Here is a 26,250-nt window from a genome sequence, read left to right as displayed (position 1 = left end):
CGTGCAGGCTTATTCGGGTAGCGGTAGCTTTGTGACCTCGTTGTGGGGGATCGTTGGAGGTGTTGCTGTTGGAGGGATACTCTGTTTTTCCATAAAAATGTTCCCCGTGGGCTGGGCCTGGTGGCTCATGCCTGTAATTCCAGCACTTTCAGATGCTGAGGCAGGAGGATCACTGGAGGCCAGGAGTTCAAGGCCAGCCTGGGCAACATAGCAAGACCCCATCTCTACAAAAAAAAATGTTTTTTAATTAACCAGGAGAGGCTGAGGCGGGAGGATCACTTTAGCCCAGGAGGTGGAGGCTGCAGTGAGCTGTGATCGTGCCACTGCACTTCAGCCTGGGCGATAGGGTGAGACCCTGTCTGAAAACGAACAAGAGTCAAGCTTGAGAAATCCCTTCTGAGGAACCGATGCTGGTGGGGGCCAGCACCGCTGGACAGGCCTGTTGGTAGCTCCTAGTTCTGTCTGCTGCGGAACCCAAACCTTCCCAGGATCTGGGTCGAGCCTGGCTGCTGCTCAGCTCGGCTTCCCTCTGCAACCTGAGAGCCACAAGGCCGGGACGGCCGGGCTGCGCCTGCTCCAGTGGCCTGCCTTGGGGGGGCTGCGTGTGTGCTGGCTGCGGAAATGGCACTTTTCTTCTGAGAATGAATGTCCTGCCCCCCATGGCTGGTCCTGCAAGCACGGGGTCCCACTGCTGTCCCTGCTTCTGCTGTGCCCACCCTTCAGCCCCCACGAGCCCCGGGCGGTGGGACATCTGTTGTTACTTAGTCCTGTCTTCTGATAATTGTGGGTTTGTGTTTGGATCTGGCTGTGGCCATAATACAGTGGTGGGGTTCTAGAAGGAGCCGCAGCAGTGGGTGAACGTGGGCGGAGGTAAGCTGACTTGCGGGCGGTGGGATTTTAGAGCACGATTCTCTGCTGCTGCGGATGTGACGTCCGCTCCCGCGCTGGCCGCTGGGGGGCGCTTGGGGCCTGGTCCTGCCGTCCCCCGACCAGGCCACCTGGGCTGGTGTGAACACAGTGTGAGCACAGCCTGTGTCTGCGTGTTTCAGGGTTAAGGCCGTATTTCAGAAGGGGAAATGTGATGGCCGCCACACCCTGGATTCCAGATTCTTTTCTAGCCAGACTTAGCCGGGAGCTCAGTGCAGTGAGCTCTGTCGCACACGCTCGTGCCCTCCTCACCGTGCACGGCCCACAGGGGAGGAATGGCGCCCACGTGCCCAGCATGGCTTTGAGCACGGTCTGCTCCGACTGCACTGCCGAGTGGCCCAGTCAGCTCTGCGTCATCGCCGCTGGAGGTGTGGCCTGGGTGTGGCCTGGGGACACCAGCTCTCAGCCCCTGCCCAGCCCAGCACTCCCTGCCAGACGTCCTGGTTCACACCCATTCTGTGGGGAAAAGGCCGCCGGTGTCATTTGGAGCTTCTGCTAAGCCATTTCCTTAGTTTGGGAGCCTGTGGAGCCACACGGATGATGCCCCCACCCTGGGCCCGGCCACACGACGGCTCCAGACCAGGACGGGGGGGGGGGGGGGGCGGGGCTGAGGCGGGTGGTGCGTGGACTTGGGGAACTGGAGGAGTTTAGGCGGCTCCCTTGACGGCATTCTCTCCCGCCCAGGTGGCCGAGCTCAGCGATGACACCGGTATTTCCTGGCAAAGCTGAGGTCAAGCTGAAACTTCTCGTGGGGTGTTCAGCCACCTGGAGTGGTGACTTCCCCTGAGACCCCGTGCTCAGGACATCGCAGAGCCTTAACTGTCGGTGCTGCACACGTGGGCAGGAAGGGCAGGGCCCAGCTACCTGGGCCACTGCCGCTAGGAGGCGTGGCAACGGGACTGCGCACGAGGGTCTGAAGGTGGGCGGGCTGAGAGGTGGCCCTCGGAGGCACTGGATGCGAGGAAGGCCAGGGGTCTGCAGGCTGCACCCCCAGCTCCAGGACTGGCCGTGGAGGCCCCCAGCAAACACTTGGTCGGGCAGGCACATGGGCCCTGGATGGGCTGGGCCCTGGCCTGTGCCCAGGGGACAGTCCTGCTGGGGGTCATGGGGGGACCACGGGCCAGCAGGACCTGTTGGGCTCAGCCTCTGGGCCCAGCTGTGGGTTTTGCTGCAGTGCCCCGTGCCCTGAGCCACCCTGTGTGTGCTCGCTGTTCCACCCCTCCTCGCCCTGCCGTCCGGAGGGAGGGCGGGAAGATGGCCTGGTGCTGCTGGGGTGCGGGGCGGGCAGAGCGTTGTCCTGGAGTGTGCGGGTGTTGGCAGAGCACCGTGCCATGCGCCAGGGTCGGTGGTCACTTGCTCTCGGCCCTCGGGAGGGAGGGTCCTAAGCTCAGCCTCCCCTGGTGTCCGCGGTGACTTCCTTGGGGCGTGTCCCACCCTGGGACGGATGCAGGGGGACCTGGAGACTGGCTGTGTCCAGGGTGTACACCAGGGTGTGGGGCGTGTGCCCCAGGGTCCCCTCACGCTTCTTGGCTGCCGCGGACCACCCAGGCCTGCCGAGGGAGGGGCCTGCGGGGCTCTCGCTGCTGCTCTTTGAGAAGATGCGCTGTCCCTCCCGTCCGCCCCGCACTCCTAACGTGCAGTGCACCTGACCAGTGACCACAGCTGGTGCCAGGACAACGGTGTGCCCTCTCCCGGGTCTGGGGACACACGTCTGAAATCCAGGTGTCCAGGGCCACACTCCCTCCCTGGAGCCTCCTTCCTGCCTCTTCCCGCTCTGGTGGCTCCAGACACTCCCTGGCCCGTGGCCCATCACTCCCGCCCTGCTGTCCTCAGGATGTGTCTCTATAAGGGCACTTGTCATTGGACCTGGGCCCCGCAAACCAGGATCTTACCTCGAGATCCTTAATCACGTCTGCAAAGACTCCTTTTCTAAACAAGGCACCATTGACAGGTTCCAGGTGGACATAATTTGAGGGTCGCCATTCAACCCACCTGCCTAATGTTATTAAAACACTGTTAGAAAAAAATGGTAATGTGTTGATCTCATCTTCTTAGGATGAGGTGACGGGGACTGGAGGAATCCGGGCGAGCCTCGGGCAAGCTCGGCCCTCCTGAGGGCCCAGCGTGGACGACCTGGGCAGCCTGACCTTTACCACGGCTGGACGTGGCTGTTGCCAGGTGAGGGTCTGAGCGGCAGAGCTGGCCCAGCCATCCTGGGGCCAGGGGGACGCAGCCAGGCAGGGGCCCCTCGAGCTCTGCCATGGCTCCCACTCCCCCAGCCGTGCCCAGGGCCGTCTGCGGGGCTGGTCGGAGGCAGCCCAGGGGCTGCAGGGCCAGAGGTGACAGGTGGGTCCCTTGAAGCCTAGAGCTGGGACCAGACAGCCGAGTGCATGGCACTCACGTCCAGGGCCACGGGGAGCCAGAGATAAGCCAGGGGCCTCGGGGGAGGCAGGGTCAGGGCCACGGAGAAAGAGCTGGGAGGAACGTAGGGGCTGGAGGATGAGAGGGCGGCGAGCACGCAGGTGAGGGGCTTTCACCAGGGCCCAGAGGATCCTGGGGAGGGCTGGGCGGACAGGTCACTCACCCACAGGGACCCTGTGGGGCTGGGTGGCTGTGCAGAGGGTCCCCAGAAGATACATGTTAGGTGGGGGTGCCCTCGGCTCCCGCTGGCCTGCAGGTGGCCTCCAGGTCTCCCTCCCCGTCCCCTTCGGCCTCAGGTCCCGCCCTTGCCCCCGGCATTTACAAGCCCAGTCTCCTGGCCCTTCTCCGGGTGGGCGTGGGGCCCAAGCTCAGTGGGCAAAGAGGGGGTGCCCCCTGGTCTGCCTGTCCTTACCCTCCAGCCCCCTTCCTCACTGGCTTATCTCCTGGCCGCTCTCTGGGCTGGGCCTCGTGCTGGGACACAGGGGACATGAAGTCCCAGAGCCTGGCAGACCCCTGGGTACCCCGTCAGCCCCCACATAGTGTTAAGCCACAAACTGGTCCCCTTACCCTCTGGGTCTCTGGTCCCCATCCTTAAGGAGGGGTTTGTTGGGACCCCAAAGGCCCCTCCTGGCTTAGAGGCTGTGACCCCTGGTGTTCACTGTCCTCTCAGCCTGTCGGGAGTCCACGTGCTCCCTGCCCTGGTGGCCAGAGTCTGGCTGGACCCCAGGATGGCCCTGTGGGCACCACTGAAGACTGACAACGCTTCTTGCCAGGGGACAGCCCCCCCTAGGGCCCCAGACAGGGCCAGGCACCCCCTCCTCACAGCTGTCTCCCCAGGCCCTCAGCACCCCCTTTCCATGTGTAAAGAGGGACTTCGGTCCTAGGAGTGTCCCCGAAGGGCTTTGACCAGTTTTGTCCAGTTCGTGGAGGAGCCTCTGGCTGGAGCTGCCCTAGGAGGCCGTCCGTGGCCAGCGTGGGAGCAAGGCCAGCAGCGCCCCCGCAGGGCCACGCCCGGATTTTCCTTCCTTTGCCTGGACCAGGAATTCAGGAGCTGCCAGCTGGTGCCCTGCTCAGACCTGGATCCGCCCCTGCTGCTGAGTCCCCTCGGCCATCATGCCCCAGGCCGGCCTCCCTACACCTGTGGGCACTGAGGGCTGTTTCAGCCCGGTGCGGGCCCGGCAAGGCGCCCGTCCCTCTGGCCACCTGAAGCTGACTTCTGCATCACGTTCTGGAGAATTCATCCTTCTCAAGATCATCTTGCCCCCCAAATTTGGAAGATCCACAAGAAGACATAGTGAGCAGTTCTGCTGAGTCACTTGCCTTTGGGGGCACAGTGGCTCACACCTGGGATCCCACACTGTGGGAGGCCAAGGCAGCAGGACTGCTTGAGGCCAGGAGTTTGAGACCAACCTGGGCAACATAGCAAGGCCCCGTCTCTACAAAAAAGTTAAAATAAAAAAAATTAAAAAACATGAAATGCTTGGGGTTCAGGCCGTCCAGGAGAGTGGCGTGGCCAAGGCCAAGGCCCACGAGCTGCTGGCCTGTGACTGTGGGTCGGGAGACCCCACTGTCGGACATGGGTGGTGGGGATTTGGTCCATGTGCCGCCATACACACCAGGCACCTCACTTGCCCCTCCGCTGCCCGCCATGGATGCTGGCAAGGGTGATGGCACAGCCGTCCTGGGTCCAGGTTCCTGGCCAATACGGGAGCAGCGTCTACTCACTCTGTTTCGCAGAGGGCGGGCAAGCCAGTGGCTGTGCAGAGGGAAGTTCTGTGCTGCAGGAGGATGGGGCTGGCCTGGCAGCCTGGCAGTGGCCCCAGCACTGGGGCAGGAGCCTATGGGGGTCTCAGGGGTTCCCAGAACCTCCACTGTGAACGCAGCAGCCTCTCTGCATGGAGCCTGGGCTGTGTCCCGGCCTTGCCTGTCCCGAGCCTGAAAGCCGGATGGACAAGGGGCTCTGACCAGCAGCCGTGCGGGAGAGCAAGGAGCAGAGTGCGGGAGGACCCAGGAGCCGCCAGTGGTGGACAGGCCAACCCACGGCGTCCCGGGCACGTGGAGCACACGCTTCTCCCAGGGAGGACTGGGCGTGTTTGCCGTCTTGGAGGAACACGTGCTTACTCAGCTGGGGGCCACCACTGCCTGAGCTCTTGCAATGGCATCTGGCCATGCAGAGCTCAACCCTGGCAAAATCTCGTTCCTTCATACTTAATTTCTCTCGCAAGGGACAAACTGACTTTAAATTAATTCACTTAATTAGGTTTAAATTAAAGGAGTGTTTCCTCCTTGGAGGGCCCTGCTGCAGGCGTGGGCCAGTGTGCTCCACCTGCACCCGTGGGAGCATCCTGGACGGAATGTGGGGGTGCCGTGGTGCTGGGGCGTGGCCAGGTCTGATTGCAAATGTCCTGACCCCTGCACACCTGGAGAGCAACATTTCTCAGTGCCGTCCCCACGGGTTTTCTCCCTAGCGGTGGCCTAGCTGTGGGATGGGAGGGTCCCTGAGTCCCACGGCTGGGGGACCCAGTGCTTCCTCTTCTGCTGGGAGCACCGGGCCGTCTGGGGCAGCAGGAGCAGTCACGCCTGGTTCCGACCTCCAGGAGCAGGGCCGAGCCCCCAAGGGAAGCAGCCTGGCCCTCAGCACTGACTCTCGGTGCAGCTTCCAGATCAGCCCGAGCCTCTGAGCCTCAGTTTCCACATTTGCAAAGTAGGGGGGGGTGCCTGGGGCCTGGGTGCAGCCCCGGCCGGCACATGGGGAGTGCCAACTGACCGCTGCAGTAGCCTTGCGTGCTCTGGGCTGGCCCTGGGGTCCAGGGGAGGCACTCCAGCCTCGGGGGCTCCCAGTGCAGTGGGGACCCCATGCTTAAACTTCATAGAGTGACGTTTAACCGGACAGGAACTTGGCGGTGGCAGGGGTGCCTCCAAAGTCCCGGAATAGCTCAGCTGTTGGCACCCATGGATTGTTCCTGCTCGGGGTGCTCACCACGGCGCACCTGGCCCTGAACTCCCCCTCTCCCCGGAAGAATGTTCCAGTTAAAACCAGCATACCCAGTGGCTGGGCAGGCCTGCTCAGGGGGCATCACAGCAGGAGACAGAGGGTGGACGGTGGCTCAGGGGGCCTGGGTGAAGCTCTGACTTAGCTGTGACCCCCACCCTGGCCCAGGAGGGAAGAGCAGGAGGAAGAGAGTCCAGGCAGGATCGGAGTTCATAGGCCCACAGGAGGGAGGCAGGACGGCGCCTGTCTGGGGCAGCAGCTTGGCCTCAGTCTCCTCCAGCAAGTGGGCGCGTCCCTGAGCTGCGGGAACTCCTGAACGCCCTTTAGGGACATTATTAGATTTTATTTTTTATAGCAGGTTTAGGTTTACAGGAAGTTGAGCAGAAAGTACAGAGAGTTCCCATCCACGTCCCACCCGTTTCCCTGTGCTGACAGTGCATTGGGGTGGTGCACTTGTGACCTTCGATGAGCCTACACTATGCGGATGGGCCTATGTCATTGTCACCCCAAGTCAGTCCACGGTCTCCGCGGGGGGTTGGGCAAATGTGAGCGACGTGTATGCGCCACTGTGGTGTCACGTGGAGCAGCCTCAGCGCCCACATGTCCTCTGTGCCCCCCCTGCTGATCCCCTGCCAACCTATGCAAGCCACTGACCTTTTCACTGTCCCATGGTTTTGTCCTCCCCAGTGTGTCCTGCAGTGGGAGCCCACGGCGTGTGGCCTCTTCGGACTGGCTTCTTTCATGCAGCACTTGCACGTAAGGCTCTCGGTCTCCTTATGACTTGAGAGCGCCTCTCTTCTCAGCGCCAGCGCACACCCTGGCGAGGGCAGGGACGGTGGTGCGTTCTCTCACCTGTGGAAGGGCATCTCGTGACGACAGCTGCTGTGAACATCCGTGCAGGTTTCGTGTGGACGTGTGCTTTCCGCCCTTTGGGTAAATACCAAGCAGTGAGCTTGCTGGGTCTGCCCCCTTTTCAGTTAGCGGTGTGGTTGTCTGGGGGTCTTTGATGGAGAACAGAGAAGACACAAACTTGCCGTCCGACTACCTTCCCCCCTCATGCCTGGCCTGGGGGCTCTGGACGCCCGAGGGCAGTGCCGAGGGCCCAGTGTTTGATCACCGAGGCCGTGTGCCCCCACAGCGCTCTGGTCCTGGGGGCGCGAGGTGGCTCAGGAGAGTGTCCTGGCAGTGCCAGATGGAACATGGACGGAGGAGGCTCCTGGGGCGCCTGTGTGGAAACCACCTGGCTTACGATCAGGGCGAGGGGGGATCTATTTTTTAATTTAATTTTATTTTCTTAGAGTCTCCGTCTGTCGCCCAGGCTAGAGTGCCATGGCGTCAGCCTAGCTCACAGCCACCTCCGACTGGGCTCAAGCGATCCTCGCGCCTCGGCCTCCTGAGTGCTGGGATGGCAGTAGCCACCGGAACGGTCCCTTCAAAGGGCCAGCCGCGCCCCTCCTCCATCTGCGGCAAGTCCCGCGGCAGCGCCACCGAGGGGTCGCGTCTCCCCTTACCCCTGGCCCCGCCCCGCCCTGCCCAGGAGGCCCGTGTCCGCCCCCCGGGCCCCCTGCCAGGCGGAGAGGTCGCCGCACCTCGGCGATGAGTGGCCGTGGGCCAACTCGGGGCCCTGACGCGACGTCAAGACACCGCGATCCGCGCCCAGGCCGCACCTGCTGCTGCCCCGGCGCCCGGCCACCACCTTGCCTGGCCCCGGACAGCGGCTTGGAGACCGCGGCGCCCGCCTCCCGCCCACCGTGCGGCGCTGTCGCCTAGCTGGGTCGCCGCCACCCGCGGCCCCCAGGGCGCCCGGCCCGGCTCCTCCGGCCCCGCCCACCCTCGCCCGGCCCCGCCCCGCCCCTCTGTCTCGGCCCCGCCCACCCGCGACCGACCCCGCCCCCAAGCACCACCCTCTCTGTCCCCCCCCCGCACCCCGCCCACCCACAGCCGGAGGCCCCGCCCACCGCACGGCCCGCTTGTCGCGCCCCAGAGCCTGCGAAGGGAGTCGGGCGGCGCAGGACGCTAACTGCGCCTGCCGAAAGGGGCGGGGCGGGCACGGGCCGGGGCGGGGCGACGGGCAGCGCCCACTGCGCCTGCGGGAAGGGGTGGAGTGGGCGCGGGCCGGTAGGCGGCGCCCACTGCGCCTGCGCGAGGTCGCGGCGCTGCGCGCGCTCTCGCCCGTTGGCCGCCGCCTGAGCCGCCGCCGCCTCCCCGGGACCGCGCACGCGTCGCCGCCCCCGGCCCGCGCCCGCCGGCTGCCGCCTCGCTGGGTTGCGGCTCGGCGCCTCTTCGGCCCCGCTCGGCCCGCAACATGCAGCGGCAGTCGCGGCGGCGGCGGCGGCGGCTGTGAGCTGAGGCGGGTCCGCGCGGCCGCCCCCGCCCGGCGCGCCGGCTGCGGGGCCGCGGGGCCTCGGGGCGCACCGGGCCCGGCGCGAGGGGCGGCGGCGCCTTTGTGGAGGCCGCGCCGCGGCCCTTTGTCTGCGGACGGTGACGCGGACGCCGGGCCGCGAGGCCGCGGGAAGATGGAGGCCCCGCCGGACGGCGCCGCCGACCTCGTGCCGCTGGACCGCTACGACGCGGCGCGCGCCAAGATCGCCGCCAACCTGCAGTGGCTCTGCGCCAAGGCCTACGGCCGAGGTGGGCCGCGCGGGCCTGTGGCCGCGGCCGGGCGGGAGGTGCGGGCGGAGCGGGCGGGCGGGTCCAGCCGGGAGTCCGCGCCGCTGCCCGGCAGGTGGGAAGGTGCGGGGAGGCCCGCGCGGCCCGGGGGCGGCTGGGCCGGTGCGGGCGGCGGGCCGGGCCGGCACCCGCGACGCCGAGCCGCTCGTTGGCTACGAATTTTGACACAACACACGAGCTGTTGAATTCTCCAACCAGAAATCGCCCATGACACGGACTGCGCCCAGTCGTAGGGAGCCCCTCTGGTTAGTCCCCGAGTTGGAGAACGGGGTACCCTCGTCGTTGCGCCCCGTTGGCGAGGCCCTAATGTGCTTAGGGGATTAGGACGCTCCTGGTTCGTGGTCTGGGAACTCCACGGACCTAGTGGTTCTGGAGATGGGTTGACTTCTTTATTAATTTCAGGTGGAAAGTTAAGGGTTCATACTTGTCATCCTCTTCCAATTTGATGAATCCTTAAAAAATTGTCTTTATTCTGGCGAAAATAGTACCCTTTCTAGAGTGAGACTGAAGGGGAGAGAACCTTTCGGAAGGGTTCAGTTGACCGGTTTCGAGAACTTGCTGCGCAGGCGTTTCCCGTAGACACCGGCCTGTGCCCCAGCTAGACCCAGTTAGTCATAAGGACAAACACGTTTTGTAAGTTTTAGGGATTAAACACATTGCTTTACTTTAAACCGGTTTTTGTAGGGTGTAAGTAGTTAAGAAATAATTTTTTTCTTTAGCAATCCTTGCTTACTGGTTCACTTGAGTTTTACTTAGCTTTGGCACAGTAGTGATGGAGAAACACTGCTACATGATTTACATGACTCTTTAAAAATGGAATTGATAAAAACAATATATAACTAATTTTTGAGTCAATTGTACAGAGTAACACTAGACCCGAGAATTGGGATCTGGCAGTGGGTCCCCGTTAACCTTTGCAGGCCACACCCCCTGCGCCTCACCTCACATCTTGCGTTGCCGTTGTTTTGCTTTTCTTTGTGTTTCACCGCATGTGTTTGCATCACTAAACCGTGTTTCACTTTTGCACCTTTCCTAGTGATGTCCTTACTTGCTTTCATCGTTCCATGGTGCCCCCGTGGGTTCCTGCCTGCTTCATGCTGACTCCCCTGCGCTCTTCTCCACTGCTGGGTGGGGTTTGCCTTTCCACTGTAGCCGCGCAGGGGCGCTGGCTGCGCTCCGCCGGCCTTTGCTCTGGAACCTGGTGCATTCTCCGCGTGACTCCTGGGCCCCTGTACATGCTTTCCAATTTCTTTAGCAAGGTGAATCCATTTTTATTTTGTTGCATTTGGCTTTGGCACTCAGTGTGGGATTTGTCAGCTATCTAGAAATAATGTGTGTCTCAGTGTCAGTACTGGGTTAGTCCAGTTTTATTTCCGGTACCAGATTACTCTTTAGTGCTTGTTGACTCATCAGATAATGAATTCAAAATTTGATACCAAAATGGGCTTTAAAGTTTTGGAATTACTAAAAGGTGGTTATTTAAAGACTAGAAACATGAGCAGGAACTGAGATCAGGTACTTCTTAGGATCTGAGACTGGAGTGCGCCTTGCTATTGGTGACAGTGCCTCGGCCAGCAGTGTGCACATCAAATGTTGATTTTAGGATGTCTGATTTTCATTCGTTTTTGCCAGATGAGACGACTTTTCCATTCTATACCTTGCTTTAGAAGGGGAGCAGGTGTAATTTAAAAAAAATAAGGATCTTTCTTTAAATTCACAAATCCACATGACCAAAAAAAAAAAAATACTTGCCTCAGCTCAGCTGAAATGATTTATGTTGTTGTCATTAGGGTCAGCCTGGTATGAGGTTTGCTGCTTCCCAGTGTGTGGTTGTGTCTTTTGGGAGACTGGGTGGGGAGGGGGTTTTGGCAAACTCTTTTCCTAATCCAGGAGCATATTCTTTGTTTCCTCTTTTGGATATCTCCATGCACCTCTCCAGCTTATTTTTTTTATTTTAATTTCTTATTTTAATTTCTTAGAGATAGTCTCCCTTTGTCACATATGCTGGAGTGCAGTGGCGTCGTCTCATCATAGCTCACTGCTGCCTCAGACTCCTGGGCTCCAGGGATCCTGCTGAGTAGCTGGGACTATAGGCGACCACTTCTGGCTAATTTATTTATTTATTTATAGAGATGGAGTCTTGCCTTGTTGCCCAGGCTGGTCTTGAACTCCTGACATCAAGTGGTCCTCCCCACTTGGCCTCCCAAAGTGCTGGGATTATAGGAGTGAGCCACCAAGCCTGACCACCTCTCCAACTTAGTTTTCAGCTAATTAGAAATGGTTCTTTCAGTCTGGATACCTTAATCATAAATCAGTTTTTGGGGTGTATGTTTGTGAAAGTGGCTTAAATATTTTTGTGTTTTGCAATTGTTCTGTAGGTTGCTAAATAAAACCAAATGGTTTTCCATTTGTATGAGAATTGAAAGCATGTGGAAACTCTAGGGCTGATTGCTGAGGCTGCTTTCTTGTTTTGCATTTGCCCTTCGGGGGCCTGGGTGTCTCTGCCATTGGTAGTGAGCGGGCAGGCTCTGGAGGGCTCACCCTTGGCCAGGCCTTGTGGCATATGGCCGTGCAGAAACATTTCCTCCAGTTTTATTTGTCTCTGGTGCCACAGCCAAGAACTGTGGGCTGTCTTGTGTTTTTATTTTTAGATCCCCCTCCCTTTTTTTGGTAACTCTCTTGTTTCATTGACAGTATTTTAATTAATTTTTAGAAATAATTTATTGGACTTGTTGAAAATGTTTATTTAAAAGTGTCTGCAAGAAGGAGCAGAACCTGCTTAGCTGCAAGATTTTGTGGTGACATTTGGGTGAAAGTTGTAATAAATTGGTAAAAGAGTTTAAAGGGGTGACTTAAGTTCTGATCATTCTGCAGAATAGAGCTGGAGTCCCCTGGACTCTGCATTTCACACATGCCCTCAGGAGACTCAAAGATATCTTTGCCTTGGCTTCAGGGGACAGCGGAGGGAGGAATAGCTTTTGTTCTCTCTCAAGGACAATGTTAAAAAAAAAACCCAGGGAAAGTACTAGAAGACATTCAACTATTTGCAAGAATGTTGCTGTGTAGCTCAGTGGAAACCAAGTTGTCCCTTTGCCCAGGTGGCTGAGCTGCCCTGAATCCTAGGGCACTGGGTAGGAGCGCAGGGGTCACCAAGTTCAACCTTCTTGCCCCCCCCCCCCCCACTGGGCTGGAGAGAGTCCACATGGGCCTGCCCAGAGGAAGTGCCATGTCTACTCCTCCTTCCCTCACTCTATTCCCTACACTCAACCTGGAGTAGTTTACTGATTTGGAAACAATGTTATGGAATAAGAAATCAGTGTGAGGACGTTGTGGCCTGTGAGGCCTGAGCTTTAGTCCTCACTTAAGGGCTACCTGTACTGGATCCACTGCCAGCTGTTTCATTAGGTAGACAAGAATAGTTTAGACTCTGGTTTGCTTAATTGGTATTATGAGCAAAACCTCTTCATAATCAACTCCAGGGGGTGGCCATGTTGTTTTGTTATAGTGCCGTTTGGCTAAAATGAATTCTGTGCTCAGAGCCCCTCTCCAGCTCCAGAGCTGGCCACGAAACCTTCAAAGCTCCCTGGATTGGCCGAGGCTCCTGACGGCGGCATGCCTTATTCATTTTTCCGTTTCATAAGAATATTGCCAAGTTTTTTTAGGCGGTAATTTCTTCAGATTATTGGTTTATGAGTTTAGGTTGTATTTTTAAATAGTCTTTTGTTGTTGTTGGCAAGGGGTTTGGATGTTTCTGAGGTGGGAGGTTACACAGAAACTTCAGATGTTCACTGAGCACCTGTGAGGTGGCACTGGATACCGTGGGGGTCGCTGGTGGGCCTCGGTAGCGAGACCTTTCCTCTGCATAGGTGTCCTGAGGACCCGCTGCTGGCCAGCTGGGCATCCCTCTCTGCGAGGCGGGCACTGTGGGTGTCCTGCTTAATGCTGTGTCCACAGTGCAGAGTGCTCAAGTGCTTGCTGAATGGATAAAAGTGTTTGAAACACCTTTGAAGCAGGTGGAGTAGATGTGTTTTATGATTCTGTTTTGGTGGCCATAAATGGATGAATTTATATTTCTAAAGATAGATCAGTTTGTACTGTTCTCTTTCCTGTCCTGATGCCGCTAAGCATTAGCCCAAAGATCATAAATCTGTCTTTAGGTTCAGATTGTTAAAATCCTTTAAATTTGACCCTCAAAAGGGTCAGCCACTGTTTTGCTTCAGCATGTTAACTTTGCACATGTTCTCCAAAGAGCCCTTAACATTTTCTTGTAACGACATTTATTCCTCTAATAGGTCATAGGCTTCTCTTGCTACTGATTTGTTTTTGTGGCCATATCAGCGTTATATGGACCAGTGCTGTTTTTTACTTCCCAATTGAACTATAGAAACACTAGGATTGCTGTCATTTCTGATCTAGTCCGAGGATGGCCAGGATGAAGGCAATATCAAATGGCTACCATGTGCATAATTTTTGTTTTTTTTGCACTATAGGAAATACAAAGGCAGAGAGAATTATATGTTGCCATGTCCTTTGTTGCTTAAAATCTCCATGAAATATTGGCATGCACAAGGGACAATGAAATAATGCAATGGTTAAAGAATGACCGTGTGACATCACTACAGAGCTGCTGGCTGAGCAGATGGAAACCGCAGTGCCTGGTGCTGCAGAGGTGGAGGGGCCGCTGTGGGCTGAAGTCCTTGGGACGCTTTATGGGCCATAGGCTTTGAAGGATGGACAAGGTGTGGGTAGGCCCCAAGAGCAGAGGGTCATCTGGCCACAGCACTGTGCAGAGGAGAAATGTTTTCAGGTGCGCTGATTAGATTAACCTTGTTGAGGCAGAGGATTTGTGGACTGAAATAGTAGGTGATTAGTTTGGAAACTAGTCTGAGGCCAGATTGTTTACAGCGTTCATGGTGGCTGGGGATTTCTTTGTGTGTGTCTGGGAAGGTTTTTAAGTAGGGGAGTGGCATGGTGAGGGAGCAAGCCTGGGAAGATGTGTTTAGCAGGTTGGAGTGGGGAGAGACCACAGACAGCTGCAGCGTCTGAGCCAATGTTGTTCAGGCTTGAAGAGCCAAGGACTTGCCTTGATTGTTGGCAGTGGGGATGAAAAGGGGAGGTTGAGCCAACAGATATCATAAAAGCAGAATCCACAGAACTGGGTTGGTTGACAGACATGGGAGTTGGCCAAGGATGAGTTACGGTCACCTGGACTGCGTAGGGAGCCTAAGCATGGCAGGGGTGGTACCCTTGATGGGGATATTTATAGTCTTTATTTCATGGAGTTTTCTACTTTCATGGATTTTGTTATCACATACAGAAAGATGATCTTTGAATTTTGTTATTTTTGGAGACAGGGTCTCACTGTGTTGCCCAGGCTGGAGTGCAGTGGCATCATCATAGCTCACTGCATCCTCAAACTCCTGGGCTCAAGTGATCCTCCTGCCTCAGCCTCCCGAGTAGCTGGGACTGTAGGCCACGCCACCATGCTGGGCTGGTGGTCTTTGAGTTTTTATTTCTATTTTTGACTTCTTTCCTGAGCTCCCACCTAATTCTCTTTTTTTCATACTAGTTCACGTCACTGTCCCCCAGTCACTTCTAACTCAACTAGTCAAAGTTGAACTTTCATCAGCTCGGTTGAGTATCGTGTTGTGAACGGTGGGGTCCTTGGCGTGCTTCCTCTGCACATAGCGACAGAATGGGCACATACACAAAGACTTGTAACGAGAGGCTGAGGAGGCTGGTGCTTTCTTTAGAGAAGGGCAGAAGTTACTGGCAGAACAGGTGAGGGAGGGAAAGAGACTTCTCTGAGGGAATTTGGAAGGTTGCATCCAGGGGTGGGAACCTGCAGCCTCATGTAGGGGCCCCGTGTGCCTTTTGGATCCTTAAGTGCAGCCTTTTGACTGAATCCAAACCTCAGAACAAATCCTTTTCATAAAGGGCCACACTCGGGGATCCGGAGGACACGTGGCCTTGAGGCTGCAGGTTCCCCACCGGGAAACCGAGGAGCATGTACAAGGAGGGGCTGGAGCGAGTGCGGCAGCAGTGTGTTCCACACGTCCGGGTGGAATGTGAGTGCAGTGCGGTGGGAAGGCGGGATCAGATTGGAAAAAGTACCAAGGGCCACGCAGTGCCTTGAGCGACTAAGAAATCAGAGTTTTGCTTTGTGTGAATTGGGGAGCCCTTGGAAGTTTCTGAGGAGGGAAGAGATGTATGAAACCTGGGCTTTTCAGAGCAGTCTCTGCTAGGGTGCAATGATTAGTGGCCATTGCAGGGTATAAAATAAAGAGTTTTATTTGGAATCTTTGAGAAAACTGCCTTTTCTGAGGCATAATTTACATACAATAAAACAGACATGTTTTAAGAGTATAGTTTGATGAGTTTAAACAAATGTGTGCTGGTAGACCGGAACCTCCATGAGCCCCTGCCCAGGGAGCTGCCCAGGGCGTCCCCGGCCCGCTGCCCATCCCTGCTCGCGGGCCGGCTGTCCAGAGTTCCCTGTCACACGGTAAGGACTGTGCATCCGGCTTCCTTCGCTCAGCATGGTACTTGTGACGTTATCCGTGTTGCGTAGATTGTTTTGCTTAGTATTTCATTGTATGGGTAGCCCACATTTGTTTCTGCATCATCTGTTGATGATTATTTGGCTTGTTTCCAATTTTGGGCTATTACGTATAAAGCTGCTGTGAACATTCATTTCTGTGGACAGATGTTTTCATTTATCTTAAATAGCTGGACATGGAATTACCAAGTTATAAGATAGAAGTGTGTTTAACCTTATAAGAGAGTGTCCAGTTGTTGTGCAGAGTGACTGTCGTCTGTCTGTACCAGCAGCACATTTGAGAGTCCCTGTGGCTGTGCGTCTGTGCCGGTATTGGATATTGCCGTGCGTTTTTATTCTGGTTGTTCAAGGGGACGGGTTGTGCTGTTTCACTGGGGTTTTAGTATGCATTTCCCTGGTGACTGATCATGAGCATTTTTTATATGCTTATTGTCCATTTGAATATCTTCTGTGAAGTATCTCTTAAAATATTTGGCCAATTTAAAAAATTAAATTTTTTAATTTTATTTTTTTTAGCCAGTCAAATATAGCAGTGGGGGATTGAATACCAACTTAAGTGACACTACTGTTAAAAATGAAATTTTTATTTTAAGATAATTGTATATTAACATGCAGTTGTAAGAAATACTACAGAGAGTGGTCCTGGGTACCCTTTACTCAGTTTCCCCAATGGTGGCTTCTTATAAAACTACAGCATAACATTATACCAGGATGTTGACATTTATATAATCTAGGAACAGAAGATTCCATCCTCATAAGGACCTCTTCTATAGCCACACTTGCCTCCCTCCTCCTGCTTGCTTTGGGTTTATTTTGCTCTTCCTCTAGTTTCTTGAGCTAGGAATTTATATTATTGATTTGAGCCCTTTCCTTTCTTTTTCATTCTGTTTTTTTTAGAGACAGGATCTCGCTCTGTCGCCCAGACTGGAGTGAAGTGGCATGATCATAGTTCACTGTAGCCTCAAACTCTTGGGCTCAAGTGATCCTCATGCTTTAGTCTACTCAGTAGCTAGGACAACAGGTGTGTGCCACCACATTTTACCTTTTGTAGAGATGGGGTCTCACTGTGTTGCCTAGTCTGGTCTTGAACTCCTGGCCTCAAGTGATCCTCCTGCCTTGGCCTCTCAAAGTGTGGGGATTACGGGTATGGGCCACTGTACAGGGCCCATTTCCTCTTTACTAATGTAAGCCTTTAGTGCTATAAATTTCCCACTCAGTACTGCCTTAGCTGCATCTCACTTATGCTCATGTGTTGTCATTCCATTTTCATTCAGTTGTATGTATTTTTTTTTTTTTTTTTTTTTGAGACAGAGTCTCGCTCTGTTGCCCAGGCTAGAGTGAGTGCCGTGGCATCAGCCTAGCTCACAGCAACCTCAAACTCCTGGGCTTAAGTGATCCTCCTGCCTCAGCCTCCCGAGTAGCTGGGACTACATGCATGCGCCACCATGCCTGGCTAATTTTTTCTATATATATTTTTAGTTGGCCAGATAATTTCTATTTTTAGTAGAGACGAGGTCTCGCTCTTGCTCAGGCTGGTCTCGACCTCCTGACCTCGAGCGATCCACCCACCTCGGCCTCCCAGAGTGCTAGGATTACAGGCATGAGCCACCGTGCCCGGCCAGTTGTATGTATTTTTAAAAAAATTTTCTTTGATACTTCTTCTTTGACCTAGTCTGTTTGGGCTGCTATGATGAAATACAGTAGTCCATCCTTATCAGTTACCTGTGGTCAACTGCCATCTGAATGTGTTACTTGGAAAATTCCAGAAATAAACAGTCCATAATTTTTAAATTGCATGCTGTTCTGAATAGCATGATGAAATCTCGTGCCATCTTGCCTGGGATGTGAATCATCCCTTTGTCCAGGGTCTCCTGTCTGTGTAGCTACTGCCCCCCAATCTCAGGATCCTCCTCCTGATGTGCTCTCAGGTCAGTAGTAGCCCAAGGCTGCATCACAGTCTGTGTCGTTCACCTCGCTTGCTCTTATCACACAGGCAGTTTGTCACCGCATGTCCTCTCAACATTGGGTACAGTGCAGTAAGATGTTTAGAGAGTCAGCGAGAGAACACGTTCACGTCAATTTAATTACAGTATGTTATTCTATATTATTATTGCTAATCTCTTACTGTACCTGATTTATAAATTAAACTTTAGCATAGGTTATATAAGTGTAGGAAAAAAATAGAGTATATGTAGAGTTTGGTACGATATTTCATTTCAGGCTTCCACTGAGGGTCTCGGAATTTGTCACCTGGGGATAAGCGGGGACTACTGTGTCTTAGACTGGGTAATTTATAAATGACAGAAATTTCTTGCTCACAGTTCTGGAGACTGGGAAGTCCAAGATTAAGTTACCGGCAGATTTGGTATCTGGTGAGGGCCTGTTCCTCGTGGATGGTGCCTTCTCCTATATGTTTCCTCCTAGGGTGGAAGGGGACAAAGAGGTTCCCGAAAGCCTCTCTGTAAGGGCACTGACCTCATTCCTGGGGGTGGGGCTCTCAGGACCTGGTCACCCCCTAAAGGCCCTACCTCTTGGTACCCCCCCAGTGGGGATTAGGGTTCTGGATGGGTTTTGGAGGGACACAGAATTATTCAGAAGTGTAATTTCCAAGTGTTTATAGAGAATTTCCTGTTTTGCCATTTTATTTCTAGTATGATCTCATTATGGTAAGATAACGTACTCTGATTTCTGTTCTTTTATACTTGTTAATGTTTATTGTATAGCTGATGATCGATGTGGTCTATTTGGTGAATGTTCCATGGGCATTTGGAAAAAATGAGTATTGTGTTTGGTGGAGCATTCTGTACATGTCAGATCCCTTTGGTAGTTTGTGCTATGCAGATTTATATCCTTGTTGATTTTATGTCTAGTGATTCTCTCAGTTGCTGATAGAGGGTATTGAAGTCCCTAACTCTATTTGTAGATTTGTCTCTTTTTTCATCTCTTGTTAATTTTTTTCATGTATTTTGAGGCTCTGTAGATTGGTGCATAGGTAGTTGGATTTTAAGGTCTTCCTCGTAGATTGATCTTTTACCATTATGTAATGTCCATGTTTGTCTCTAGTAATTTTCTTTCTACTTTATTAGATACTAATATAACTCTTCCTGCTTTATTAAAAAATATTTGCATGGTATATCTTTTTGCATCTTTTACTTTTTAACCTACTTAAGTCATTGAATTTGAAGTGAGATTCTTGTAAACAGCATGTAGTTGTGTTGTTTTTTAATCCGCTCTGCCAATCATCTGTCTTTTAATTGGTAAAGTCTATTTACATTTAATGTAATTGTTGATATGTTAGGACTTAAGTCTGACATTTTACTTGTTTGTTGTTGTTTTCCCCTCTTTCTTGTTTCTGTTTCTCTTTTCTTACCTTCCTGTTGGTTACTTGACCATTTTTTAGGATTTCATCTTGATTTATATATGTTGTTTTGGGGTGTATTTTGTTGTATGGTTTCTTAGTGGTTGCTCTGGGCATCACGATATACTTACAGCCGTTACTGTTAGCGAGTTTTACTGTTTTGACCGAGGTGTGGAAACCTTTTTTCCATTTAGGTCCCTCTACCTTCCCTCCTTTTAAATACATTGTCTTGAATGTCTGACGATGCTTTCATCATATGTAGCTTAAAAAAACTCATAAGGAGGGTAGTCTGTTTCGTTTACCCATATTATCCATATCTTTCCATTGATTTTTTCTTCCTAATGCTCCAAGTTCCTCCTTCTATCATTTTCTTTCCGTTTTCTTTCTTTAGCCATTTTTTGTTTTTTAGAGACACTTTTTTTTTTTCCTTCATCTGAGAATGTCTTTGTTTCCCTTTCATTTCTTAGGGATAGTTTCGCCAGAGATGGAATTTGTGGTTGATGGTTCTTTTCCTTCAGCACTTGAAAAAATGTGCCGCTTCTCTCTGGCCTCTGGGCTTTAGCTGGGAGTCCACTGTGGCTGAGTTGGTGTCCTGTGTGTGCTATGCCAGTTCTCTCGGGCTGCTTCAAAATATCTTCTTTGTCTTTACCTTTAGAAGTTTGATTGTGATGTGTCTTGGCGTGAATTTCTCTGGGTTTATCTTATTTGGGGTCACTCAGTTTCTTAAAATCTGTTTCTTTCATTTGTATCATTGACTGTATTGGGGAAGTTCTCAGCTGTTATTTCTTCAAATACTCTTTCAGCTGCATTCTCTTCTCTCCTAGGACTCCAGGGATACAGCAGGTCTTTTGTTGTCCTCCCACAGGTCTCTGAGGCTCTGTTTTTTTTTTTTCTCCATTGTATTTTTTGTCTGTCATTCAGAGTGGGTAAATTCTATTGATCTGACCTCAAGTTCAGTGATTCTTCTCCTTTGTCTTCTCCACTCTTCTGTTGAGCCCATCCAGTGTCTGTTACCTTATTTTTCAGTTCTGTAATTGGTTCTTGTTGTAACTTTTCTTTCTTTGCTGAAATTTTCGAGTTTTGTTTCAAGAGAATTTGTAATTACTTGTGGAATCATTTTATGATAGTTCTTTAAAATCCTTGTCACATAATTCCAACATTTGATTCATTTTGGTGTTTGTGCCAGTTGATTTTTTTTTTTTTTTTTTAAATGGAGACAGGATCTCACTGTGTTGCCCAGGCTGGACTGCAGTGGAGTGATCACAGCTCACTGCAGCTTCAAACTCCTGGCCTCAAATGATCCTCCTGCCTCAGCCTCCCAAAGTGCTGAGATTACAGGCATAAGCCACCATTTCTGGCTGTCTTTTCTTGTTAAGGTAGTCATTTTTGATTGTTTCCTGCTCATTTGGCTATTGTGTTAGGAGACTGTGGGTACTTTAGGAGTTTATTTTAGCCGAGGGCCACCCTGTTGTGGTTTGGCATGCAGGCGTTGGTCTACTTTGGTGGGCTGTGGTTCCAGTGACAGTCCGGCGTTCAGAGCTTCTGTGGTGCTGTTTTAGTTGGCTTGATTTATTTGTTGCCTCTGGGGCTCCCACTGGTCCCTGCTGACGTTGCTTGAGGGCAGAAGGGGCCTCCCCAGGCTGGGCAGCCTGGTGCCTCTGGGTGGAGGTGGGATTCTTTGCCAACAGGACACAGAACTTCCTGGGCTGGGTGTTGTGACTGGCCACCCCCTGCCTCTGAGGGATGGAGTGACCTTTCCCAGCCGGGTGCTTGCAGCATAATTCCCTTTGCTGGTGCCCTCCGGCTTCACGGTGTCTGAGTCTACTTGCTGGATTTGCCTGGCTCAAGGTGTCTCTGGTTTGGGAGAAGGGGGTGTCTTAGGCCCTGTGGGAATAGAAAGTGCTGCTGTGTTGGGCATTTTGTTGTGGTAGGATCTCTTGCTCTGTCCCCTGGCTACTTACTGTTAGTGGGGTTTCTTCCTGCTGGGAAGTTCTGCTGGGCTCACCTGTTGTTGTAGGTGGGACTCCTGTGTGACCCAGTCAGGAATGAACATCCGTGGGTTGCCTCAGTGACGTCTGTGGGGAGGGTGCTAAGATGCCCTGTTGTCCTCAAACCAGGCTGCCTTCCTCTCCGTGCTGGTCGGTGGTGTGTGCGTCAGTGCAGAGGGTCAGGGAGAGACGGATCCCTCTGCTGCTTTGTCTTGGGATTTCATCAGTGTTAAGTGGATGTTCCTTGGTGTGCAGGTTTCTCTCTGTAATCCTGCTGTGGCCTCTTGCAGTGTTTCTCGAAACAACGGCTTTGTGAATTTTACAAGTCTTGGAAAATTCTTGTCCATTAATGTGTTTAAATACTGTTTCTGACCCATTTTTTCCTCACCTTTCTTTCTGGGCCTCCAGTTACATTTCTGTGACAGCTGTGGTGGCGTTGATCTCTGCTGCACTCTCCATTCAGGATGCTTTCTTTTGACTAACCTTCCAGTTAATTCTCTCATCTGCATCTACTCTGCTGTCCGACAATCCATTGTATAAAATTTAGTTTTTTTCTGTTCTAGAATTTCTATTTTGTTTTTCCGATGTGTCAAGTTCTTTATTCTTATTTTTAAATAATTTCCACTTTTCTGCCAAAAATTTTAATCGTGTTGTTTCCTTGTGTTGTTTAAGCATAGTCATTTAAAATCTGTGGCTGACACTTCAGATTGTGGGGCCCCAGGGGCCTGTTTCTTCATCTTTGGTTTTCAGCAGTTTGATTAGGAACTGTCTGCCCGTGGTTTCCTCTGAGTTCATTCTGTTTGGGGCTTGCTAGGCTTCCTGGGCCTGTGAATTGGTGTCTGCCACCAGATTTGGGGAGATTTGGGCTGTATTTACTCGTATGCTTCGGCTGCACCAGTCTCCTTTCCTCCCCACACATGCCAAGAGTGTTCCGTTCGCTGCGTAGCTCCCCCAGACTCACTGTTCGAGGCCCTCTGTTTCTTCTCTCTTTTCTTGAGATTGGACTGTTTCTGTTGACCTATTTTTCAAGTTCACTGACTCCTTTACTGTTGAATCCGTCCAGTGGATTTTGTGTTTTTTAGTTCTAAAATTTTGGTTCTTTTCTATAGTTTTTATTTCTCTGCTGAGAACATCTATTTTCCCACTTATTTGAAGACTGTGTACCCTGACCTCATGGAGCGTATCATAATAGCTGCTTTAAAGTCTTTGTTAACCCGGCATCCTGGTCTTCGTGGGGTTCGCCTCTGCTGCCTGTCTTTTCCCTTGAAACCTGGTTCTTTGTGTGCCGAGGGATCTGGGTTGTGTTCTGAGTATTTTGGACATTGCATTGTGAGACTGTTTTCTGGCTGCTATCAAAATGCTTTGGGTAATGTTGATTTTGTTTATTTTGTGGCCAGGTTGCAGTAAGCCCATTAGGGTCAGACCACAGGTCTGTTTTGCCCTTTTGTCAGCTCAGTTCTCAGAGATGTTGCCTTGCGACTGTGGCTTTGTCTCAGGGGAAAGCCCAGGGTTATGCAGGCTCAGACACATCTTAGGGCTCCCCGTCCCCCTGATCCTGTTTGGATTCCCATGTAATCACTGCACCGTTCTGTGACTGTGGCCAGTTGGGCAGGCTGTAAGAGAAAAAAGGGGAACCCCCCCCAGGTTCTCCCCTCCCACACCCCACAGCTTGGGGGGGGGGGGCTTTTCCTGGTCGTCTGGCCAGAGAAAGGCAGGGTTTCTCTCGGGGTTTTGGCTGTGCCCACCGCACAGTTCTGGGGCCAGGGCTGCCCTCTGGTCCAGCCGGGACAGGAAAGAGAAAACAAAACTGGGGAATTTCCCGGTAAGGGTTGCTGCTTCCAGCTTGGCTCTTCTCCCCAGTGCGTGTGCTGCTGCTTGCTTTCCAGAACCCTCAGGTAGTCTTCTATGTTTTGTGCAGAGTTTTTGGTTGTGGTCGGTGGGCAGAGCCGCGCTGGGCATCGGTGGGCCTGCTTCTGGGCTTCGCCGTTGCTGCCGGCTTCGTCCACCGGGGCTTGTCGTTTGCTCACTTGCTTGTTTTCATCATGGACTGAACGTTGTCTTTGAAAGATTTTAGGAACAATCTGAGGCCTAAGGTGTTTTTTTCCTCCAGGGAGAATTCGCTCCAGCTTCTAGCAGTCACCTGGAGACAGTGGCAGTCCTGGTGTCCCCACTGCAGTTCCCGGGTCAGGTGCTTCAGAGCCGCGCTCTGGCCTTTGAGGCCGGTCCAGTTCAGGTTCACTCCTGCGCCGAGGGTGCGGCCTTGGACGTGTCCAAGCCACAGTGTGTGGTAGGCTCCGTTTGGCAGGCCCTGGAGTCCAAATTGTGTCCTGAGAAATTTGTGAGGTGCCGGAAATGCAGTTGAACTTCCTCACCACCTCTCCTGGAATGGACAGACCATCCAGGGGATGAGCGCGGGCCCTCGGGCCAACAGCTTTGTCACCAGGTCGGGCTCACTGGCCTGATCCTCACCGTTCTGTTAGCTGGCGAAGCTTCGTGCCGGTGCTGCCCTCTGGTCCGCCAGGACTTGAAGCAGAGGTCCTTCCCGTCAGGTCCTGCTGTGCTGACTTGTCATTAGGTTGTCCCTCCCTGCCCTTTGTCAGATGCGGGCTGCGCTTCTCAGGGGTGCCACTGTTTTTCTGCGAGCCTGCCCTGGAAACCCGGCACTAAGTGTGATGCTCACTGGGGAGAAGGGTGAAGGCAGTGTCTTTCGGGGGCCTGAGGGGTGAATGAGGCTGGCCGCACGTCAGGGTGGGGACCTCTGGCCTTACAGTTTGTGCTCGGCTGTCCCCGTGTGTCACCCTTCCCACAAACTGATCGACCTTGCCCTTGTGAAACCTCCCTGTCCCCCCCCCAGGCACTGTCCTTGTAGAAGAGCTGGTGCCTGCGTTGCGACCACCAAGCCTGGAAATGGAAGTGGTGTGGGGCGTGTCCCATGAGGGCTGGCGGTCTGCTGCCCACCCCTCGCTGCCGTGGGGACAGCTGTGGCTGGGCAGTGCTGCTCGTGGGGAGGCCAGGGTGGCCGTGGCCCGGGAGCTGCTCTGCCAGCCCTTCTCTTCACAGCCCCTGCCTGCCTGCTCCGTACTGGGACTTCTCTTTCCCTGGAGTTTTCTGTTTTGTGTTAGTGTTTTCGTGTCTTTCAAGTGTTTGTCCTTCCTTCTTGGAGCATAGTTGCGATAACTGCTTTAAAGTCTTTGTCAGACAGTCCTAACATTTGGTCATCAGGGGTCACTATTGATTGTCTTTTCTCTTGAGAGTTGTAGGTTTTCCTGTCGGTTTTTTCTTTTTTGGTAAGTAATTTTGGGTTGTATGTTGGACATTTAGAATATTATGTCTTGAGACGCTGTATCCTGTTAGAAATCTATGGATGTTGGCTTTTTGGTTTGTTTTGGCGGGTAGTCCAGGCCAGCCGGGGTGAGGCTGCAAGTCCTGGCCTGCCTTCCGTGGCTGTGGTTTCTGTTGGTGTAGTTTTCACAGCCTTCGCGCTGCAGTTCTGGTCTGTCTGCCGGATGGGGAAACCTGGACCGTGGTCTGCATTGTTGTGTAGTTCTCTAAGTTGTCACTGTGCCCGTCGTTGGTTTCACACGTGGGCTGCCGGGGGGTATCTAGGACATTACTCACAGACTTAAAGGACCCTTTCACCCAGCCCCTCTTCTCGGGGATCCTCGCCCCTGGTTCTAGGGTTCCCAGGGGTCTGTCTCCCCTCCTGGCCACGTCGTGCACCTGAACCTGCGCAGCTCAGTGGGAGAGAGCACTGTGGATGCCCACTCTTCCCAGCGCATGCCCATCCCTGGTGCTGTTGGGTGCAGTTTTATTACCGGTTCTCCCTTGTGTGTGGGGGTCAGAGGGCTCAGGCCTGCAAGGGCCATGGTGTTGGCTTTTCTTTCTCCTGTGTCTGGTATCTCCAGGATAGAGGTGGGGGTATGGGTAGTAGTCATCTGGAAGACCACCTCTGGTCACTTTACCTTACATTGAAATTACTTTAGGGGGTGTCTAATTTCTGTAATAGAAGAGTAACAGCATCTTCTAGAAGGAGACTTTCATGGCCACCTCTGGAGCTTCTGCAGAGGTGACGCTCAGTGTCAGATGCTGATGCCCAGGCTGCCCACAGGCCATCCTGAGTGATTTGGTCTGGGCGGTGGCGTGGGTGTCCTTGTGGGGGAGGGCTCACTGGCTCTAGCGGGGAGGCGGGTGGAAAGAGCGGAAGCCCAAGAGAAAGGAACGGGCTGATGAGGAGCGTTTGGAACTTGTCACACACACAGTGACAGATGCCATGGACACAGCGAGGGCAGAAGCTGGTCAGGGCAAACCTGAGCAACACCAGATGCACAGACCGACACTGGGAGAGAAGCCAAAGGGAAAAGGGGCAGGCAGCGAGGCATGGTGCTGCCCAAGCCAGAGAAGGAGTGGGGAGGGGGGGGTCTTCCTCTCCCAAGTTGTGCCAGTTGTCTGAGTGTGGGGGAGCGTGGCGTGGACCAGGCCGATTGGGCTTGAGGTGCCCCCGGAATCTACATGGAGATGTCAGATAGGCAGATCAAGGGAAGTGGCCAGGGCTAGGAATGTACATTTAGGGATTACTCTGTGTCTGGTCTTTAAAGCCACCAAACTGAATTAGGTCCCCTGAGGAGTGAGGTGGGTTGTGCCTCCCCAGTACGTGGAGAAATGAGGGGGACTCGGAGGCCGAGGTGGAGCAGGCGGCAGGCTGGAAGAGAGCGCGGGGGGTGGGGGGGCATCTGCAGGGCAGGGCAGGGCTGCCCTCGCCGGGAGCCCTGGCTGGCCAGGCCGTGGTGACTGCTCAGCCGCGAAGGTGAAGGCCGCGTCCTTCCCCAGCAGCTGCGTGAGCTTCTAGAGATGTCAGATTGTGGGACCCTGGCTCAGGGCCCTCCCCTGATGCCCCTCCTTTCAGAGGCAGGACCCGCTGCCCCCGAGGTGCATGCCTCGCGGGCTGCCTGCTGTCCCTGGCCACCTTGCTCTGGTTCCCTGGGACACCTCGTTCCAGCAGGTGCGGCGGCTCCCTCCGTCCCTTCTCTTGCTCCTGCTCGTGTGCCACCTCTGCCACTGGCTGGCAAGGAAAGCCCGAGTCTTCCTGCTGTGCGTTACCTCGGGGTCTATTCCTTTTATTATCCGTGTGTCTTTTTTGTTCCAAATCCAGTTGACATCAGAGCACAAGATTACCCGATGTGCAGGCCGGGCGCGGTGGCTCACGCCTGTCATCCCAGCACTCTGGGAGGCCAAGGCGGGTGGATCGCTCGAGGTCAGGAATTCAAGACCAGCCTGAGCAAGAGCGAGACCCCGTCTCTACTAAAAAAAATAGAAAGAAATTATCTGGCCAACTAAA

At 53.6% G+C, this 26,250-nt stretch overlaps 1 protein-coding gene and 1 long non-coding RNA gene across 2 annotated transcripts in view; both read left to right on the top strand.

Annotated features, from left to right (window-relative positions):
- The first annotated feature begins 297 nt into the window (after positions 1–297).
- On the top strand, positions 298–4,740 carry LOC123645620. Its single transcript, XR_006737685.1, has 3 exons — positions 298–1,295; positions 1,612–3,105; positions 4,389–4,740. It is a non-coding gene; the product is annotated as an uncharacterized LOC123645620 (long non-coding RNA).
- Positions 4,741–8,786: 4,046 nt separating this feature from the next.
- CAMSAP1 (calmodulin regulated spectrin associated protein 1) overlaps positions 8,787–26,250 on the top strand; it is a 72,531-nt gene continuing 55,067 nt past the window's right edge. Inside the window, exon 1 of the mRNA XM_045562062.1 lies at positions 8,787–8,971. Coding sequence (XP_045418018.1) covers positions 8,857–8,971 — 115 coding nt within the window. The 5' untranslated portion in view covers positions 8,787–8,856. The remainder of the gene's footprint in view (positions 8,972–26,250) is intronic.

Source organism: Lemur catta, chromosome 10, assembly GCF_020740605.2.
Source record: "Lemur catta isolate mLemCat1 chromosome 10, mLemCat1.pri, whole genome shotgun sequence".
Classification (NCBI taxonomy): Eukaryota; Metazoa; Chordata; class Mammalia; order Primates; family Lemuridae; genus Lemur; species Lemur catta.
The sequence above is the reverse complement of the archived record's forward strand: the minus strand, read 5'-3'. Positions and strand labels throughout refer to the sequence as shown.